This window comes from Rhyacophila brunnea, unplaced genomic scaffold (assembly GCF_057557595.1).
Source record: "Rhyacophila brunnea isolate RB1 unplaced genomic scaffold, BYU_Rbru_1.0 scaffold_2, whole genome shotgun sequence".
In the NCBI taxonomy this organism is placed as follows: domain Eukaryota; kingdom Metazoa; phylum Arthropoda; class Insecta; order Trichoptera; family Rhyacophilidae; genus Rhyacophila; species Rhyacophila brunnea.
In genome coordinates, this window is record NW_028232859.1 from 2,256,056 (window position 1) to 2,278,396 (window position 22,341).

Below are 22,341 nucleotides of genomic sequence, written 5' to 3' on the forward strand. Positions count from 1 at the left end.
TCCGTAACAACGTGTAGCTAATTATTGTAATCAGCCCTATCTCAGCTTCCTGACCAAGGTACCTTACATATTACAATATGTAAATTTAAAAAAAGGGTTTCAATTTTAAATATTACAGTGGGTTGTAAATTATTTAGGAGTTTCCATGTCACCGCGTACCCATCACTTTTTATCAAACAATGGCGGGTATTAGTTACTTTTTATTTATTTTCAATGGTATGAATAACGCCAATGACTAAAAAGAGTGATACAAAAATGTTATCTAACGCCAATAAATAATAATTGAATATCTATCACTAACTGATGCATCATAATTCATTTGAATATCGTAAAAATGTTATTTTAATAGTGTGGCGATTGATAAGAACAATATGAAATGAATAATATTTTTTCATTTAGTTAACTAATCACTTATTAGTAACCATTTAATATATTTTCTTATCACTCATACTTGCAATATCCATAGCGATTTGCCTAAAGCTCCTCTCCGTTGCGAATGGCTAACTATCAGTCACCGTTGCGTAATCGCCACGCTAACATAGCTTCAAAATCAGTGGTTCTCATGTGCGGCCACCAACATCATTTTCAGTATTTAATTTAATTAACTGGGCTAACATTAAATATGCGTTATTGGAAATGAGTCATGACCAAGTATTTAAAAACCATTTTAATAATACCACGGTTGAAAAATTTTGGTTGAAGTTATACGTTGGCCAAGAATCAAGTCACTTCAAAAATTTAGCAACTAATGCTTTATTAACATTATATAGTGACATATTTACGATAAAAAAAATATTTATAATCTTTGTGATCCCAAATTTGACAAGACTTAGGCATTTTATTATTCAAAAAATGGGCACGATTAACACATTTGAAGATAATTATAAAGACACTGATTATAAGCTATGTCTTTGACCATTCAGATGTGATAATCATCCTACGAATAATGATTGCTTTATAATAATTATTGACCTAAGAATAAGGTAGTATTTTTTTGAAATACGCCATTTCTATTGGCATTTCCCAGTGGTTAAGCTACAACATACGGCCGTAGCCATAAATTGACAAACGGTAAATGAAGTAGGGAGTAAGATCATGGTAACGCGCGTGTTTGAACATGTGCCGTTTTTAAACAAATATTTTTTTTCGGTTAGGTAGCTCCATTTTGACCTACGCTGAGCATGTGGGCCCTTAATATTATATTAAAATTGAAATATTTGCCTTTTGATCAGTGGCGGTTTTATATGAAGCATAATAAATGAAGATGTAGCTTCGTCGGAAAGTGTCAAAATCTTAATGTGAAAAATATGCACTTTTTCACAATCTAAGAGTTAATCTTAAGATCAAAAAAAGCCATTAATATAATATCGACTCTCTACAGCAGGGGTTCACAAACTTTTTAATCAAAGGGCCGCCCTTTCTATTGTAAATATTTTCTGTTTTTAAAAAACAAAATATTTTGGTGAAAAATTCTTTTGCCAATTATCTCCAATTATACTATTGTAACTGACGTGGTTTGTATAATAATGTCTTTTTATGTTATACTCTTTCATAAAGGAGGGATATATTTTGTTTGTAAATGAGACGTAAAACAATGTTATTTTGTTCGATTATGTACAAAATATAATAGACTGCATTTTTCTTGAAATCTTCTCTTTACCTCCTGTGTTCGACGCCTTTTATCAATTTTCAATTTTGGGGTTATAGTTTTTAACAGAACCGGCGAATTTTGACAGCTAACAACACAACAACTATGTCAGCGGCGCGCATTTTTCCATGATTTTCGTCTTTAGTGTTATAAAAGTTGGTAGTGATTTTATTTTCACACACTGAAAAATTTTGGTTGAAGTTATACGTTGGCCAAGAATCAAGTCACTTCAAAAATTTAGCAACTAATGCTTTATTAACATTATATAGTGACATATTTACGATAAAAAAAATATTTATAATCTTTGTGATCCCAAATTTGACAAGACTTAGGCATTTTATTATTCAAAAAATGGGCACGATTAACACATTTGAAGATAATTATAAAGACACTGATTATAAGCTATGTCTTTGACCATTCAGATGTGATAATCATCCTACGAATAATGATTGCTTTATAATAATTATTGACCTAAGAATAAGGTAGTATTTTTTTGAAATACGCCATTTCTATTGGCATTTCCCAGTGGTTAAGCTACAACATACGGCCGTAGCCATAAATTGACAAACGGTAAATGAAGTAGGGAGTAAGATCATGGTAACGCGCGTGTTTGAACATGTGCCGTTTTTAAACAAATATTTTTTTTCGGTTAGGTAGCTCCATTTTGACCTACGCTGAGCATGTGGGCCCTTAATATTATATTAAAATTGAAATATTTGCCTTTTGATCAGTGGCGGTTTTATATGAAGCATAATAAATGAAGAGGTAGCTTCGTCGGAAAGTGTCAAAATCTTAATGTGAAAAATATGCACTTTTTCACAATCTAAGAGTTAATCTTAAGATCAAAAAAAGCCATTAATATAATATCGACTCTCTACAGCAGGGGTTCACAAACTTTTTAATCAAAGGGCCGCCCTTTCTATTGTAAATATTTTCTGTTTTTAAAAAACAAAATATTTTGGTGAAAAATTCTTTTGCCAATTATCTCCAATTATACTATTGTAACTGACGTGGTTTGTATAATAATGTCTTTTTATGTTATACTCTTTCATAAAGGAGGGATATATTTTGTTTGTAAATGAGACGTAAAACAATGTTATTTTGTTCGATTATGTACAAAATATAATAGACTGCATTTTTCTTGAAATCTTCTCTTTACCTCCTGTGTTCGACGCCTTTTATCAATTTTCAATTTTGGGGTTATAGTTTTTAACAGAACCGGTGAATTTTGACAGCTAACAACACAACAACTATGTCAGCGGCGCGCATTTTTCCATGATTTTCGTCTTTAGTGTTATAAAAGTTGGTAGTGATTTTATTTTCACACACTTCGTCCGTAATACACAAATCAAAGTGTAAATAATTCTGCTAACATCTGTTGCTGTATTAATTCACGGCACAAGGAAAATTCGCAGGGAGGCGTCCAAACCTGTCACTGACTCGGACCTCCACGTACCTAAAACCACCACTGTTTTTAATCGGTGTTTTGAGTATTTCCATGATTGATATCAATGCACAAAAATATAGGTTTTTTTGGTACTGTTCGGTTATACCGGAGGCAGCGGAAAACGCATTTTGAAAATAGCCGATAAACTGGATTATTTGTTAGTTTGGGTTAGTTTAGGTTCGTTTAGGTTGGGTTAGGTTAGGTTAGGTTAGGTTAGGTTAGGTTTGGTTAGGTTAACCTAACAAATAATCCAGTTTATCGGCTATTTTCAAAATGCGTTTTCCGCTGCCTCCGGTATAACCGAACAGTACCGTTTTTTTTTTTATTTCTGTCTCCTGTTATAACTTAAAAAAACAACTACAGGACCAATGTTGATGAAATTTGCATAACTTATAGACAGCTTTGTTGGTGGATACCAATTAATAGAGCTTCATTTAGATACGTTTCTTTAAATAAAATTAATATGTGTACATAACAAATAATTACTTCAAGACGTTTACTACACATGTACATAGAAAGTAATTGTTTATAGCAAGTTATAATAGAAACACAAAGCACAGATAGAGAGAATAAAATTAAATATGTCTGGGCAGTGCATTGTCTAATCTTGCAACACTTACTATCTGTCTAGTGATTTTCTCGCCTAGTGATTCACATAAAAACAAAGCGATCAATTAAGTATTCTGTCTTATTAATTTAGTATTACTCAAAAGGATGTGGTTTACTACAGGTAATCAAGGAAGTGTTTTGAACGTTTCTTCAAGTGTTCTTTAAGTGTAAAAATAAACTAGGTGGCGGCCTGTTTCTTTGGTTACTTACCTACTGGTATTTGTGGTATTTTGTGATTGTTTATCCAAATTATATTCTAAATTAAAAATGATGGTTCATTGTATTTCGATTTTTTTTTTGCATTATCATTGATATTGAGATATAATATAATATTCTTTTTAACACTACTCGTACCATGCTCAACGACATGTAGTGTGTGTATGGGTAGTAATAGAAGGGAAACAATGACAAAAATACCCAGGCTTTGAGGAAACACATATATGTATGGTGACCCACCGGAAATCGAACCCGGAACCCCTGGATAAAAAGCCAGTAAATTACACCTTGAACTACAACAGCCGCCTGTAACAGTAATGTAAGGCGTTTTTATCAGTCTAGGAAATTTAATCCCAATCTGAGAGCACAAAAGTGTGAATCTTGGTACAAACTTATCTGTAATCCTAAATGCCTTGGAGGTTATGTAATCATTAGCCTTAATAACATTTTGTTGTAGGTATTTCGACTTTGTCTGCTTCGAAATAGGTTTTATTTCACACCTATAATACTAATTAGTTTTAGGTTGGGTTAGGTTAGAATTTTGTAAAACTAAGTTCTTCTATTTTTTTATCGTTGTATGCGAAATATTTTTGATTATCACAAATAATAGTTTTTTTTTTATCAAATTATGCTACAAGACGATATCCTTGAGGAACACCAAAATAATCTACATAATCGGTACTACATATAGCCACATCCACATAAGTTATGTTATTAATCCATTGGATAATTTAAAAAATACGTCACTAATCGAAAGTTTTCTTTCCTCAGGTGGAATAGTCCAGTAAGTGTTGCCATCCATGCTCCGGGAACTGATTTGGTCCCGACAGCCAACACCATCAGGTATCTTCGTGACTGCTCAGGATCCGACCTCGTGAAGAAGTGGGCAACTTTCCATGTCTTCTTCAGCACCAAACATATACCAAAACAGGTTGGTACTTAATTGAATTATTCCTCCGGTCTTCTCTATTTAGTTAATTAATCATAGATATCCTATCTCTTACTTTTTCAACACTGCAACAGGCCACAAGGTCCAATTACACTAGTGAAACGTCTTAGTAAAATACCCACGCTCGAGAAAATCACATAGATGATGATTATGACCTCACCGGGAATTGAACCTGGGGCACTCGGTATGAGAAGTCATTAGACTACAAGGGCTATCAGTAACTTACCTTTCAACATGACGTATCATAGGTCGTAGTCTTTCATCCGGGGGCCTCGAGTGTGATTCTCGGTGAGGTCACAGTATATTTATGTGATTTTCTCAAACCCTAGGTGTTTGAGATTATTTCACTTCTATTACTAATTACACTACTGTTTCACTACACTACTGTCATTGGACATCATGGCCTGTACATCCCATACTTATATTTTTATAAACATGTTTTTTTCTGATCTAATTACATAGGTACCTATCTAATTGAATTTACATAAATTTGAGAAGTCTCTGAAACATACATATTAGAGATTCTTGGACCGAGTGGGATTCAAACACATGGCAAACGGTGTATACATACATAATGGTAGCTATTTTTTAGCGAATTTGAAGCTTTTGATAACATGGTTATTATGAATTATTCACAAGACACGATAGTCACTAGCTATTCCTCATTCAAAATCTCACTCAGTCCATGACTTTTTCTAATATGTCTCAAAATTTATCAAAGTTATGTTATGAACAAAATGCTATAGGTATACTTAAATCTTGTGTAGGTATATTAATATTAGTCTTGAATAAAAATAAAAATTTACTAGGTACATTTTGTCAATTGTTTTATAGTCAGGTTCCTTCTTTTATTGGTATTTTATCATTTTTTTCTTGAATGAACAAGGTTGTATCAATGGTTAAATTTCCCACTATGGAGTAGAAGATAAAATATTTCCAGGTAAATATTCCTTTTCATTCTGATGGTTGCTTTTCCGCAGACAAAAGAATCTTTGACCGATAAATAATAACATTTACTTTTACTGATACATTTCAGATTCCAGATATGAAGAAACTTCTGAACGAACCTTACAACTGTTCCCTGGCCGCTCCCTACGCATCCGTCAATATAAGCAGTCTTTACAAAACGCAGAAGAAACTTCTTTATCCCGTAAATGTTGGTCGAAACGTCGCCCGTGACGCAGCCCTAACTCACTACATTCTCGCGTCAGATATCGAGCTGTATCCGAGCCCAGGACTAGTGGCGAGGTTTTTAAACCTGGTAGCTAGAGATCGATCGCCTCTGCACTCCAAGACCAGGAAAGTCTTCCCGCTCAGTATATTCGAGGTTGCCAGTGATCAGATGGTGAGTAACATTATCGCAATCAATTAGAATTGATTGCATTGATTAAACCATTACAATTTATTAATAGAATACCTAGAACTAGGGAAACACTGTGCAAGTATCATCAAATACTTTGTCTAAAATTTCTATCAACTCTACTGATAAACTAGTTTTCAAAATATTATTTAGATGTATAATATGTTCTAACTAACTAAACTTATTAATTCATATATCTGTGCACGAAATGATAAGGGAGATAAATCTTAATAAAAACTTTCTTATAAGAATGAGGCAAATTAGGGAATAAATGTATCCTATGCAGGCATCCCTAAAATCACTAGCAACACCGGACCGAGACGGTCTCACTTGTCACTACCCTTTTTGCTCTTTTACTCAGCAATCCGCTTTATGTTGCAATCAAAATTTTTGTATGCATATATTCAACAACCTAAATGGTGTAAGATTGAGGAAATAAACATTGTAAAACGTTTCTAAAAAGTCACGTTTCGATCCAATTCCTAACTGTATTGCCTTAAGGCTATACTTCAGCTGAGGCATGGTCTAAAAAGATCGTGCAGAACATAAAAATTCAACATGCATCCATTTAATGTTATGTTTATTGTTATATTAGTAATAATAATAATAATATATTCATTGACATGTTTTCTTTTTCGAGTAAATGCGTTACGTTTTTTAGTCATCTTTACACGATTTAAGAATATATTCCTCCGACGTCATCACAAAACAAATTGACGTGCTGTGTTTACAGCTCGATTATCGCTCTCCGATTGGCAACGAGTCCGAAATTTTGTCCCACCTATTGTTGAAAATTATTTGCCGTTTCACTAAAGTATGCTCTTAAGAAAATGAAAATTTAGTTGGATATGCCAAGTTAATCATAATGCATATATTATACGTAAAAGAGAAAAAGAAAATACTTGACCATGCAAGCAATGTTTTTTTATAGAAGAGAGCACCAAACTTGAAACACCTATTGTCGACATTTAAAAATGAGAGCCACCTGAAATCTAACCCCTTAACAAAATGGCAATTATGTTTTTAATTATTCCTCCATTTAATTTTTTTTCTCAATTTTACAATTGATTTACAAAACACTTTGTATTTGCACCTGGTGTCCCAATCCACCCATGAATATATCCCTATTACATTGATTTTCTCCTCATTATTGAGGATGACGAACAGTAATATTTAGAGTAGTCCTATCACGAAATGCCTTATACGTTAAATGCCTATTTTCTATTTCAGGTACCATTCAACAAGACCCAATTAGTGAGCATGCTGCAAAAGGGATCTGCCATTCCGTTTCACAAAAAGGTCTGCTCCGGCTGTCACAACGTCCCGAAAAGTAAAGAGTGGATCCAGGAGAATGAAACCTCTAGTTAGTATTAATTTCTCATGTTTCATATCAGAATGTTTTGTGTTCATACTTGGTTGTACATACTTGGCACAACTACTGTATAACAGGAATGTCGCATTCAGTAATAGTTTAAAAATCACCGCCACCGTTCTAAACACACATATTTGTAGCAATCGGGTATACATTCGGTTGTAAATTGGCAGGTATTGACCATGCCGGCCTGTCAAAATTGTGAGCGTAACATCTTTTCCGTAGAAAACATGAACAAATATTCTTCCAACAATTGAAACCTTGAGCATGCACCTATGTATATTTCTAATTTGATAGATTGGTATGTTTCTTGACGTTTGATTTTATGAATTAAATCATCATAGTCAGAGATCCATTATTTATTAGATCGGATTATGTGACGCATTGGGCACTCAAGGTGTCTTATAATGGGCCTTAAAAGCAAAAACTTTACATACTTACTTAGTCCAATGCCATTCTTTAATTTGAGCATATGGAAACCACTTAACGCCTTCTAGAATCTATGTCACTCACTGGTCTTGTATCTTCCTAGGTGCTAGCATTCTATAGCTTCCTTAACTCGTTCGACGCGGACGAGCGGCCGTTATATGCAATTAGCATGTTATTTTAATGTGCTAATTAAAAAATAATTAAAATCTATGCAGTGATTGTGTTAAGCCGCATTTCAACCATGCGAGCAAATGTTTGTGCTTCCCCCACTCCAGTGAAATTCTCTCGCTTTTTGTTAAGCGAGCATAAGAATTTCGCTGGAGTGGAGGAAGAACAAACAATCGCTCGCTTGGTCTAAATGCAGCTTTATATACACCATAATATTTAGCAACCTTCCAGGACACCTGGATGGCTTGAAGAATATATAAGACAGGTTTATACTCAAGTATCTGTAGAATGTGTCTGAGTCAGATTTAACCAGAAAAAGATTTCACTTTCGATGTGATGAGAGATTCCATGGTCCAACTTCTTATCTCATTACTTTGGAAGTCATTCCACCCCACTGCATACCCAGTATCCGCTACAGACATCTGTCTCAAAGCTCAGTATAGGGTTGGTCTCAGCCTTGTTAAAGTGGTACTGTCAGAATGTGAGCGTCGAACAGGTAGCATATTGTTTTAACTGAATACAGCCGTACACATTTCGTATCGTTGCTCCAGTCTTTGCGAAGTACCACCGTCTGTGATGTGCACCCCCAAGTATTTAAAGCTGTCGAACACTTGCCATAGTCTTTGAAACTTCATGTTTCAATAGGTACCTACTTGTTTATCACATTCATAATATTTTCTGGTACATATTGTAAAATATCTAAATATTTCAATGTTCACAAAAATACTCAAAACTCCGATTCAAGTAATTTTGCGCTTAACATCTGTGAACCGGCTAGTACAATGAGTCAATGTGTAAAATAAAATAAGTACTTATATAAAAACACAATTTTGAAAAACATCAGAAACATACATAATATTAGAAAAAATTATAGAAAAAAAGTTGGACCTAAATATAAGAAATAATTCTCATCAATCATAAACGTATCGATAGCTAGAGGCCAAAGCACTCAGTCTGAAAGCGAAAGATGTGCGTTCGAGATCTACTCAGTTTTCTAAAACCTTTTATGAAGTGTATCTTTCTGAGGTTTTTTAAAACTGTGTTTTTTTATAATTAAGAATGTAACATTCTTAAAACCTTACGGATATTGGATATCTGCGATATAATAATATATACTCACAAGATAGTCAGCATCTTGCCACCGAGTATTTCTTTCTTCAGTTCTCGTTTAATATTTTGTTCATCAATAGATATCTCAGAATACCCTGCCGCGCAGCAGAACGATAGAGGTAAACCTGCCGGGAAAAAAATCGAACTACACCGCGCAAACATTTTGACGTTTACAATTTTTCACAACCATTCAAATAGCACCATAAAATGACAATAGCACGTCTCGCTTACACTAGAAGAATGATATTGTGCAAGACTGTCAGCACTTTTCCGTTCAAACTGTTACTATCGTGATAGTTTAATTTATACATTATTAGTGTCAGTAAATCCATGCATGTGTACAGGCGCTACTATAATAATATGAAAGTTGTTATGTATATATTATTATAAGTGCCTTTATCTATCTTGTATAAGCTGGTAATCTGGCGCTTAGCTTATATATAATGTTACACAGTATGAAGCTGATTCTATGAAAACGCTCTTAATTAATAGGTGTCAGAAGGCATTTCTGTTCTTATCAATAAATGATAAAAAAGGTGATATAATATTATATTATACAAGTACTATAAACATACCATGCCAGCGTGAGTTTTGATAGTTTTGACAGAAAACAAGACATACTCGGAGCGGCACAATCTACAGAAACAACCTGTGATTGAACTAATTGCAGTGATTTTCAAACAGATTTATGGCACTGGGATATTATGTTAAATGCTTGTAATTAAAAATAATTTATGGATATACATAAAATAATAATTTAGCATCAATGTGTCTTTCTTAGCATTGTGTAAGTAGTGCTATAATAATATTTTTTTTTCTTTAATCAACAACAAATACAAGATGTTTTTTTGTAAAAATTTACCTTGTTCTATTTCTCTGTATGTTAATCTATAAAGAAGATTACCTAAGCGCTTTACACACAATGTGTTTATCACACTTAACCCATTTTGCAGACAGTTGTTAATTTGCAATAAACTTGTTATTGTAGTCATCTCAAGCCAGTGTCAGTCGGACATGTTGACAAATTATAATCTATTCAAACTTTTTAAATACCTGCATAATGTGATATTTATGTTGCTTACTGCACATTTCAATGCATTTGTATTGGTCATGCATTTGTTCATCGCATGAAAGGAAAATCAATGCTCAATCAAAAGCAGGCACAATGAACAAAGACAATTTCATACTCAGTTTATTAACTCATTGAATATAATTTTACGGTATAATTATTGAGGCTATCGGTTTCAAAGTCAGTTACCTCCATTATTTTTATATATATATATATATATATATAAATATATATATTTCATTATTATGGTCATTTGAGTACTTTTACATTAACTGCATACTTCATCACAGATTTTTCTAATTATTTACTAATATTTTGTATGCGGTGGTCTTACATGAGAGCTTGACAGTTCTTGGCGATTATCTGAAAATGGCAGAATATTGATATAACCAACTTTTAAGTCATATCCTCAAATAATTACAAGATAAAAAGAACTTTTTATATACCACGTTTTTAAATTTTCTGTTGAATCATATAAACTTGACAATTCTATGTATTAATAAAAAACTTTTTATTGTACTTGATAGAAATACTGAATCAAAAGAGAATACTGAAATGGCATTTTGACATTTCATATTGATTTCCATGGTAATGCACGTATATATTAATAATTTAGTTGCTAGGACCCCCTTAGCAACCAACAATAATAGCTTTCCATACAAAACAGAATTAACTGAAAATGAATTCAATTCTGCTTACAAATGGCTAAAAGTATTAAAAGAACGCATTGTCGTTGTGTTCTGATATATTCTAAAAGTTTCAAATGTCTAGCTAGTCGGGAAGTTAGTTAAAAATCTTCAATTGTCCAATACAAATCTTGGACAAACAGGAAAAAATTTATACTGGACACACAAGAATAAATCTGTACCAGACAAACAAGAATACGAGCTAATAAAAACGTGGTAAAATAGAAATAACATTTTATAAAAGGATTTCATTTGTACAATTTTGTAATATATTTATATTGGTATTTAGTAACATGATGACACGATTTGTTGATGTTTTTATTCTTCATTGTGAGTGATTTCCGTTACCTAATCAATTTCAATACGACATTGAAGAAAATCTCCTGTAGTAGATAGAGTTTAAATATATGAAAATGAAGCTGAAAAAGACTAGTACTAATACTAATGATTAAATCAGCTTCAAGTCATTTTGCATTGCAGATTCATGTGTGTGTATTATTGCACAAACTGCAACGGTTTCAACAGACAATTTTAGGTTTAATTAATCGTTTAATTCCATAAACTCTTTAATTATTTGGAATGAATGGATGGTATTGTTTTATCAATAACTACTTTACCATTTCAAATATGAAACATGGTCGACTTGTACCGTAACAAAAGCATTCATCATCATCATGGGTGCGACAACCCGGTTTGGGTCCTGGCCTCCTCCAACCCTCCACCTGTCCCTATCCAGTGTGGCCGCTTTCCAATTCGGTACCCCCAGAATACGGCAGTCACTGGCAGCTCCATCCAACCAGCGAATCTTTGGCCTGCCTCTTCTTCTACGCCCTATTGGATTGCTGGACATCACTCTCTTTGCCGGTTCATTGTCATTCATACGGTGCACATGACCTAGGCATCGTAGTTTCCCAATCTTAATTGGTTGAACTGCGCTGCCATCTCCGTACAGCCCGTAGAGCTCAGCATTATATCTTCTCCTCTAATTGGTGCCATCCCTGATCGGTCCATATATACGGCGGAGAATTTTTCTTTCAAAGATGTTATGGGCTCGTTCATTTCGCAGAGTTAATGTCCAGGTTTCCGTAACAAAAGCATTACCTAACATTATAATGTAAATGTATAAATATAATAAAACAACTAGGGAAATACATGGTACCATCAGTATTACATAATACAATACCTACATATAAAAAATGTCTTACATAAAGATGTAAAAAATGACAATTGTAAACAAAATTTCACAGCTGCCATTTTTCAATGCACCAACATACAGAATGTTATTTTCACTATGGCTTCCAATTCAACCATGCTATTAGACACCATCAAGTGTTTTGATAGAAAAATATGATAAAAAGTAGTTCAAACGTCTTTGTTCCAATATTTGTTATTAATTTGTTTTTTTTTTATTTTTTTTTCAGGTCTAGAAGTATTTCACATAGGAAAGAGAACCGGAGCGTTCATTCATTGGGAGCCAATCTTCATCGGCACACACGACGACCCATTGTATGACGAGAGACTTAGTTGGGAAGGAAAGAGCGATAAAATGACTCAGGTATAAATACTTATTAAAATGATTTTGAATAATGGGAAAATCACTATTAATTCTTCTCTAATACGTAGCATATGAACTTCCACAGTGTAGAAGTATCTAAGCAGAGTTTTATGCTGTTTGTCATCCGCTAAATGCATGGACCCAAATATGGATATTGATTGAATGAAACTGTCAACAGTTCTACCCTCTGTGCCATGGTGGGTGTGAATTATATTAATCATCTATTCATCATTTATGGCACTACAAGCCTTGGCGGGTTTCCTAATTCGAAAACCATCCAGCGCCGGCACTCTCCAGTGGCTTTGACCGAGCATTCTGAATTCTCCTGTGGCGCACTCCAGCCATTTCAATTTCCGCCCTCCTGATCTTCTCTTGCCCTCGGGGGCTGCATACATAGCCCGTCTTTCTGATATATGATAGTTATTTTTTAATACAAAGATTAATAGTTATTTTTCATACCGTCACGTCATGCACATAATTAAGATTTTAAATATAATATATCGATTCAATACTGGATGAAGGCCTCCGTCTACTCGTCTCGGTACCCAGTTCTTCGCTGTGACATACATACGCCGAACTTTATAAATTCCAGCGGGTTTTAGGACATTCATGTGGTTTAGTGACACTCGGGTACCACTGTATGACTTTTGACACTTCTCCACTGGTTATCCACTCGCAAACGACATATCCAGCACGTTGCCCGTCTTATCTTCTTTCCACATCATGCCTTACATCAAATTTCCAAATTACTCGTAACTTTTGGATTATCGTTTCACGCGCATATGTGAGCACTGGTAGCACATATTGATTGGACAAGGATATTACGCACAAAGTGAAACATCTTTATGCTGATGATGATATTATTTAGGCGCCTAAAAGCACCCCATGTTAGTTAGGGTCTGTGAGCATGAGAAATATTATAAACATCCTATGCAATCATACCAAATTGAGAATTTTTTAGACACATAAAAATAACAAAATAATTTAGTTCAAATGGGAATGTTGAGAATATCATAATGAGTGGTGATGGCGCAAACTGTATTTATTTAAATTGCTTTTATGTTTATAAATATCATATCATAAAATCACCAGAAGTAATGTGGTGGAAAATTACCAAATTAACTTATATGACCAATTTGACTGAATGACGTATTTATGTCATTTATGATAATTCTCCTATATATTATTATCCTATGAGATTTTGGAAAACGCACAATTTTTTTTATTTAAATACCATTTTGTTGATTTTTAAACTATTTCAATTCAATTTTTAGAGTCCCGAATCTACATTAATTTGAATCGGGCACAAATCTGATATAACTCGACACAAACACAGATAATATCATTTTTAAATCGCGTTTTATATCCGTCACCATACATTTTCTCTACTTTACTGTCTATCTACCGCAAATTATTTTTTTGTTTTCCGACCGTGTCGGATCCTCATAGGATCATATGGGCCTCCACAGAGTAGAGGATTGTATTAACAGATTTTGTTTTTTTTACGAGAAATGGATGTCAGCCACTTGGTCAACCTATTAGGTCCATACTCCGACTCACACACAAATTGAAAAACAATATGTGTACTTGCCAGACCCAGGATTCGAACCTGGGACCCACGGCGTTATAGTCCAACGCTTAAGCCGCGCGGCCACCGCAAATTAATTATAATGTCGCTTAAAACTTTCTATATAATCGATATTTCACAAATCTAAATTAATATTCCACAATACTATTCAAATCTGAAATCGCCACATTGGCATACATTGGAGTTTTGACAAGAAATAAATGCATATTTCCTCACTAATTACTACGAAAATATAATCTAAGAACACGACACTGCTTTTTATCTGTCAAACTAATAGACTAATGATTGTCGTTTGTTTTCTTTCGCAAACCGCCTATAACAAGTTCATTTGACGTGTCAGAATTCAAATTTAGAATTTGCAGGAATAATCGAAAAATGTGACATTTCTATTAGCATATTAAATAATCAATTTCAATCAAGACATTTTTATTGTAAGATGAGTTTTCTATTAATTAATAATCATAGAGAATTTTATTGATTCTATGGTATAATGATATGCAATTATTCCATAGATAACGTAATTGTATTCCAAATTTGATCTTTTTTAAATACTTTCACGGCTTTTTTTTATTGAATAATTTATTACCTAGGCTACTAATTTCCATAGATTACAATATAGTCATATTAAGTTGCCATTGCAAACAATGAAAGAAATTAATCCGAATTGTTATAGTTAACAAAATTTGTGATATTGTATAATACCTACCTATTTTTATCATCCTTATCATCATCAATCTGGACTTATCCACTGCTGGATGAAGGCCTCCTCAGCCTTATTCTACTCCTTACTTACACATGAATTATTATATTTATCAAAATCAGTGATATTATACTATCTACCTATCTATAATTATAATGCCATTATTATCACGAGCCTCAATAAATCCACTGCTGGATGAAGGCCTCTCTATGTTGATTGTATTCTTGACAGTCTTGAATTTCATCATCATAATCATCATCATCAATCCACTGCTGGATGAAGGGTTCCGCAACGTGATTCTACTACTGTAGGTTTAACGAATTTGTGATATTATACCTATTTCTATCGTCCTTATCATCATCGACCTGAACCAATCCACTGCTGGATAAAGGCCTCCCTAGCCTGATTCTACTCCTCTATGTCATTTGAATTGCTGTATTTATCAAAATCGCTGATATTATATTATATCTATTTATATTGCCATTATCATCATCAGCCTGAATCAATCCACTGGTGGATGAAGGCCTCTCTAAGTTGTTTGTATTTCTGTCGGTCATATGAATTGCTATATTTATCAAAATTGCTGATATTATATTTACCCATTCATAATATCGTCATTATCATAATCAACCAAGATCAATCCACTGCTGGATGAAGGTTATCCCAACCTTATTCTACTCTTCTTAGTCATATAAACTGCTATATTTTTTTAAATTTGTGATTTTTTATACCTACCCATTTATATCATCATTATCGTAATCAACCTGTGACAATCCACTACTGGATGAAGGCCTCTTTAAGCTGATTCCACATTTTTAGGTTTTATAAATTCCTATTCTTATCAGAATTGGTCTATTCCTCTCAGATATAATATGTATTGCTTTAATATTTATCAACATTTGTCTCGATATGAATGTCCCACACCGGGAAATTATATTGGTTAAGGTTAATTTTGAATTCAAAATTTGATTTTTTAAATATTATTCTATGGCTGCAAGCATTTACTTTTTATAGACAATGAAACAAAACAATGTTTAAATTTGTTTTTTATGCTGCTAACCTTTTTCTATTATGTAAATGGGACCCGAAAGAGATTAATATTTGGATATATTGGATCGCTTTTTATGATAATCAAATAATATTGCTGTATATTCAAATGAATGAGATGTATAATTATTTATCATATTTAAATGCATATACCTACACATATATTGTATTAAAATTAAAATGTCATTGGTAGCAATCGGCGATTGCCAGCTGTTCTGCTAGGCCTAGCAGCCTAAAGTGGTGTCAGACGATATTGTGAAGGCCAGACTCCAGAATAGACTACGCATTTTGTCGAAATTTGTATTGGCAGTGACGACATGCAAATCGTAAAAATGAAAAATCAGCGAAATGTCAAACTGTCTGACGTGAATGAAAATCCATCCCGAAGGGAAAACTATGGCTCCGTCTATACATACTTTACAATTATATTAAAATCCAACACCATGTCATTATGACCTAGCGAGACAGACTGGCGAGAGCCAGCTGGCTCAGCTAGTGTATTATTATTATATTAACTATAACTAAAATTATATACCTATGTATAGTGACGACCCTAGGCAATATGCAGCCCTTAGACTGACTGAAAATTCTGACCCCATGATATTCATAATTGGTGGAATTATTGATTCATATTAATTATTAATTTCTTATTGGGATCAGAATCAATGTTCAACTTTAATAACAATATTACTTACCAGGGGTTCCTGTGTGACCTATTTTTTTAGATATCTTTTTTTTGCACTTGTTTTAAAATCACAAATATTTAATGCAATGAAAAAATATACTTCCCATAAATTAAGTAATAATAATCAGGGTACACAAAAAATAATCTGTTTTATGATAACACTAAAATTGTAAATACTGTTTTTTTTTTTCAAAATGTATATCTAATTATATTTCACAGTCATATTGATTTCCATAGTAACGTATATATTAATAATTTAGTTGTTAAGACCTAGCAACCAATAGAAGTGGATTGGATTACGGATTTCTTCCGAAGTAACTTTTCATACAAAACAGAATTAACTGAAAATAAATTTAATTCTACTTAAAGATGGCAAAAAGTATTTAAAAAATTAATTGGCATCGTGTTCTGATATATTCTAAAAGTTTCAAATGTCTAGCTAGTCGGGAAGTTAATTAAAAATCGATTGCAAAATTTGTACCGGACAAATAAGAATACGACCTAATAAAAACGTTGTAATATGGCTATTTTATAGAATGTGCTTGGTGATTTGTGAATCTATCTTACTTGTTTGCATGAATTTATATGACATTTTTTTATATCGTAGGTAAAAAGGCCTGCTAGCATTAATTATATTATAATTTTTTATTTAATATTATTTTTGCAATAAGTTCTGTGAAATGACAGAATAGGGATTGTTATATGTAAATAGTTGTAAATTTCATTTCTCAGGTTGAACAAAACACTTATGTCAAGAGAGATAGTGGATAAGGAGGTCATTTGTTCACTTATTAAAACATACTGCAGCTATATGTATTTCATTTAGATACGAGGGTGGGTCAATAAGTCCTTAGAAAAGCCGACAGGTGGCGCGACTAGTACTGCAAGCGGTTTGTTTTCATGCAGCGGCACTACCGATTCAGTATGCTGCGAAGTTTCAATCAGATTGGTCGGGTTGTTGTGTGTTTCTCGTACATTTAAAAAAAAAATTGCTTGTGGAAAATGGAAAAATGGAAAATGGAGAAAATTGAGTTAAGAGTTGTTATTAAACATTTTAATATAAAAGGGTTAACAGCAAAGGAAATAAAAAATGAGTTGGATTTAGTTCACGGCATATCTGCTCCTTCACTTGCAACTATTTATAACTGGTTAAATGAATTTAAACGTGGTCGTACATCAACAAAGGATGAACCACGCTCAGGACGTCCTGTAGAGGTGACTACACCAGAAATGATCAATAAAATCCACGATATGGTGTTAAGTGACCGAAGATTAAAGTTGAGTGAGATAATTGAGGTTACAGGGATCTCAAAAGGTAGCGTCATTTCTATTTTACATGACAAATTGGGCATGAAAAATATTTCTGCAAGATGGGTGCCGCGTTTGCTCACAGTCGACAATAAACGCAGTAGGGTGGAGGCCTCTAAAGCCCTGTTGTCGCTCATGCAACGCAATCCGGATGAATTTTTTCGTCGCTTTGTGACTGTAGATGAAACATGGATACACCACTATACTCCCGAGACGAAAGAACAGTCAAAGCAGTGGATTGCGAAAGCAAACCATGTCCAAAGAAGGCGAAAACCGTAAAATCAGCTGGTAAGGTTATGGCTACTGTATTTTGGGATGCACGTGAAATTATTTTCGTTGACTATTTGGAAAAAGGAAAAACAATAACAGGGGATTATTATGCATCTTTATTGGACCAGCTAAAAAACAAAATTGAAGAAAAACGGCCTCATTTAAACAGGAAAAAAATCCTCTTTCATCAGGACAATGCCCGTGTTCACACATGTTTACGATCAATGGCTAAAATTGAAGAATTGAAGTTCGAATTGGTCGACCACCCACCGTATTCGCCAGATTTAGCCCCCAGTGACTTTTTCCTTTTCCCAAACTTAAAAAAATGGCTAAGTGGACAACGTTTTTTTTCAAATGAAGAAGTCATCGATCGGACAAATGCTTATTTTGAGGACCTTCCGAAAACTTATTTTTCTGACGGTTTAAAAAAAATTGAGAAACGTCTAACCAAGTGTATTGAGCTCCAAGGAAATTATGTTGAGAAATAAAAAAAAAATACAAAAATAAAACCTGTTTTAATGCTTTTTTCTAAGGAATTATTGACCCACCCTCGTAGCTTATTAAAAATAAATTAAAATAACATTATACAAACCGAGTATAATAATCCATTAGTGCAACGACTGTTAATAGTACAAAGTTTCTCAACTTAATATATTGTGACAAATATGTAGTATATAATATATGGTGAAAAAGTATGTAACTCCTTTGTATATATAAAACGGAAAACGATAATTGGATCGTTTACATTGGACATGATCTATAAAATGTTATTTCCTACTAATAACATTATTACATATTATTTTCATAGCAATGTACATAAATTTTAATGTTTTACCTACTTAATACATAAAGAGACATCGAGTTTTTTCTTGTAATAGTAATAATGAATCATTAAAACAAAACCATTTTTATGGAATATTGAAAATCTAAATTTGAAGTCTATTTTCTCAATTTATAATTTTGTGTTATTTTTTGAGTTATATTTTTATTGTACCTCCACAGAGATTTTTTTTTTCTAAAAAATGGATGTTAGCCACTTGTACAACATATTAGGTCCACACTCTGGGCCAAACTACATGTGAATTTTGCCAGATCCAAGATTTGAACCCGGGACCCTCAACTTATTCTCTATATTCTTAGTTCAATGAAAACAAATAAGTATGACTGACAAAGTTTCTTCATCGTCTTGGTCGTTCCCTCATGGTTGAGGATTGACCACCTTTGGATTTTGAGTGACCAAGATTATTCACCCCTCTCGATCCTCTGCTTCTCTCAGGGCAGAGTGAATGCTGCCCTCAGTCAGGTCCAGAGCGCTGATGTTCTTCCTCTGATTCGCCTTCTTCAGAGGCCGCTGAAAACCACCAGTCTCCCCAGGTTGTACGGTCCGCGCTGAACAACGTTTAGTGTGAACTATTTATGTCGAATCTCCACAGCCTATATCCACCCTTCACCACTACGCTTTAGTATTATTGCTCTGAGCATACATATTATATTGAGTTCAGTAAAATCACTGTAGCTTATTTATGTTTTGTTTTTAGCATTACATTCTGTCTATGTTGACAACCAGTAGGGGCAATGTACTCACTATCTCATATTAAATAGAAAGTGTCATTATTTTTATTTATTGTTTGAGATGAAATGAAGCATTGAAATTGAACAGCATAGGCAGAGTCTTTGTTCTAATTTAGCAATAAAAAAAAACTGAAGTAAATATTTTTTATTTACATAATTATTCTTTTATCAGATTGTGTCAATCTATCTATGTACATATAATAATGATGCATCAATAATTTAACTGGCATTTACATGGTAATACTAAATTCATCATTATCATCTCAGCCACTCTTGATCCACTGCCGGATGAAGGCCTCTTCACTGTTCTGAGTACGTAGTATTTTACTGTCGCATATCTACTTCTGTCAAACTTGATTATCTTATCGATCCAGTGACCTCTTTTTAAATCTTTTAATATCTCGTGGGTACCACTGGATGATGTGATTTGTCCAGCGATGATCTGTTCTTCGATTGATGTAATCTGCCCATTTCCGCTTCGAGGTCTTGACGTATTGTATAATGTTCACCACTTTTGTTACCCATATATTACGCGTATTATGCCCAACATGCATTTCTCCATATCAGTCCTAGATTTAGAACCCTTCAAAAATAAGATTCACATTTCTCCCCCATATGTTAATCTATCCCTGATACCTACCGCTCTTGAATAATTTATTTAGACATACAATTACATCCCTTTCCATTTTTATCTCCAGACTATTTCGTCAGAAATTCCCCCATCTATATACATATGTAGCAACATTGATTAAATTGAATCAACCTTAGGGAATTAGGTCGGAAGTCACTTCTGCTAGTCTTATGCTCAAAGTTAGCTTACATTTGTTAACAATAATATAAAGATTTAGTTGTATTTTATGTTTTTGTACACGTTTGATTAAGCTATAAGAATTGTAAAATATACCAAACATGCTTAGTTGAATATTAGCATACCAGAATTGCGGGAAGGTCACATGTAATCTCAGTCAGCGACGGCTTCGGGTAAAAGAAAAAGCTATCGATGAGCGGGAGGAAATAATGATTACAATTATATTAATTTTGTCATCACTTGCCATTTACCTGAAAGCTGCAGGTAACGTGGCAGTCGAACCCTGTCCTTTATAGCAGGCTGGCATGGTATGCCAACTGTATTTCTAAATTTACATTTCTAATTAATGTACCATGCTGGAATCATCCTTTATTGATTATTTGGTTCACCGGGTCCATTTTCTGTCCAAAGCACCTATTATCAAAACCACTATAAAAGATGGATTGAAATTGAGTAACACCAAGTTGTTTGAAATGTATGTTTTGGCATGTTATTATGACATTAGCTATTCTTCTGCAATATAAAATAAATTTAGAAATTAATAATAATATTTACTACTGTTTATTTTGTTTTAGGGATACGTTCTCTGCGTCCTGGATTATGAATTCATGATCCTGAATAACGCATTCCTGGTGCACCGGCCCGGCATCAAGACCCTCAAGAGAGACGACAAGAGAGCGCAACTGGCCGGTAAGACCAACATGCTCATCAGGAAGTTCATCTTCCCCGAGTTGAAGGTGCTGTACGGCACGAGAAAAGGTTGCGCCGTATGATAGTCGTGGAAGGCTAGGATAGGCTAGCACTGATAGGGTAATGAGGGTGTTGTCACCGGTGAGAGAAAAATCTTGCCATTTTAATTTGATAACAAAGCCGCAGTAACCAAAGCAGATGTAACATTGATTATTACTTTTATTAAGTTAACCTGCGATAGGACACTGACTTAGGAGAAAATATTTCCAATCAATGTTAGGTTAGGTTAGAATCAAATTTGTATTCTGTGATTATTATCATACATTATGTTATTTAAAATGTGTTAACTTTACATTTTTTGTATGTTTTTTCGATAATACATTATTATTCTTCACAATATTAATAAAAGTAGTTTCTGCTTCCTCTGAAGAGAGTAATACTTACTATTTACATTTATTGACAGAATTTATAAGACATGCAATTAAATACAATTAAAGAACAGTTAAATAATAAACTAAATGAGGTAAAATTAGAGTTTTTTAATTTTTTTTTATATTTCATCAAATGAAATAATAAAACATTTTAAATTACCTAATTAAATAATTTATATACTTAAGCCACTTAATGTTTTTTTTAAACTTTAAATTCTTTTTATTTATATCTAATCGAGCTTCATTATTATAATTGATAACACCCTATCTACTGACAAGAAGATTATGTATAATAATTATTATTATGGACATGACTTCAAATTATTATTTCATCAAATGACATGTTTCGTAATTTCGTCAATAGATGTCATTGGTAACTATTAAGTTAACTTCAATTATGTTGAATGTATTGATATTTAATTGTTCTTTAAAAGGTGTTTATCCAGAGAATTCTTTTTGAATATACCTTATTTGAAAATGTCATACACAGTCATGAATGTTTTGCGTTTAAAAAATATTTATTATTTTGACTCCTTATTGAAGGCATGATTTCTCTATCTCTCATCGGTGACATAAACAAGCCTTTTGACTGTTTAGGTTAGATATGATTAAACATTTTTCAGG

At 33.3% G+C, this 22,341-nt stretch overlaps 1 protein-coding gene across 4 annotated transcripts in view; it reads left to right on the forward strand.

Annotated features, from left to right (window-relative positions):
* LOC147071672 (beta-1,4-glucuronyltransferase 1) overlaps nucleotides 1–21,987 on the forward strand; it is a 228,342-nt gene extending 206,355 nt beyond the window's left edge. For all 4 annotated transcript variants that reach the window (XM_085946490.1, XM_085946489.1, XM_085946488.1 and 1 more), the window contains 5 exons: nucleotides 4,692–4,851; nucleotides 5,906–6,214; nucleotides 7,460–7,592; nucleotides 12,485–12,618; nucleotides 21,172–21,987. In XM_085946490.1, coding sequence (XP_085802616.1) covers nucleotides 4,692–4,851; nucleotides 5,906–6,214; nucleotides 7,460–7,592; nucleotides 12,485–12,618; nucleotides 21,172–21,369 — 934 coding nt within the window. In that variant the 3' untranslated portion in view covers nucleotides 21,370–21,987. The remainder of the gene's footprint in view (nucleotides 1–4,691; nucleotides 4,852–5,905; nucleotides 6,215–7,459; nucleotides 7,593–12,484; nucleotides 12,619–21,171) is intronic.
* The last annotated feature ends 354 nt before the right edge of the window (nucleotides 21,988–22,341 follow it).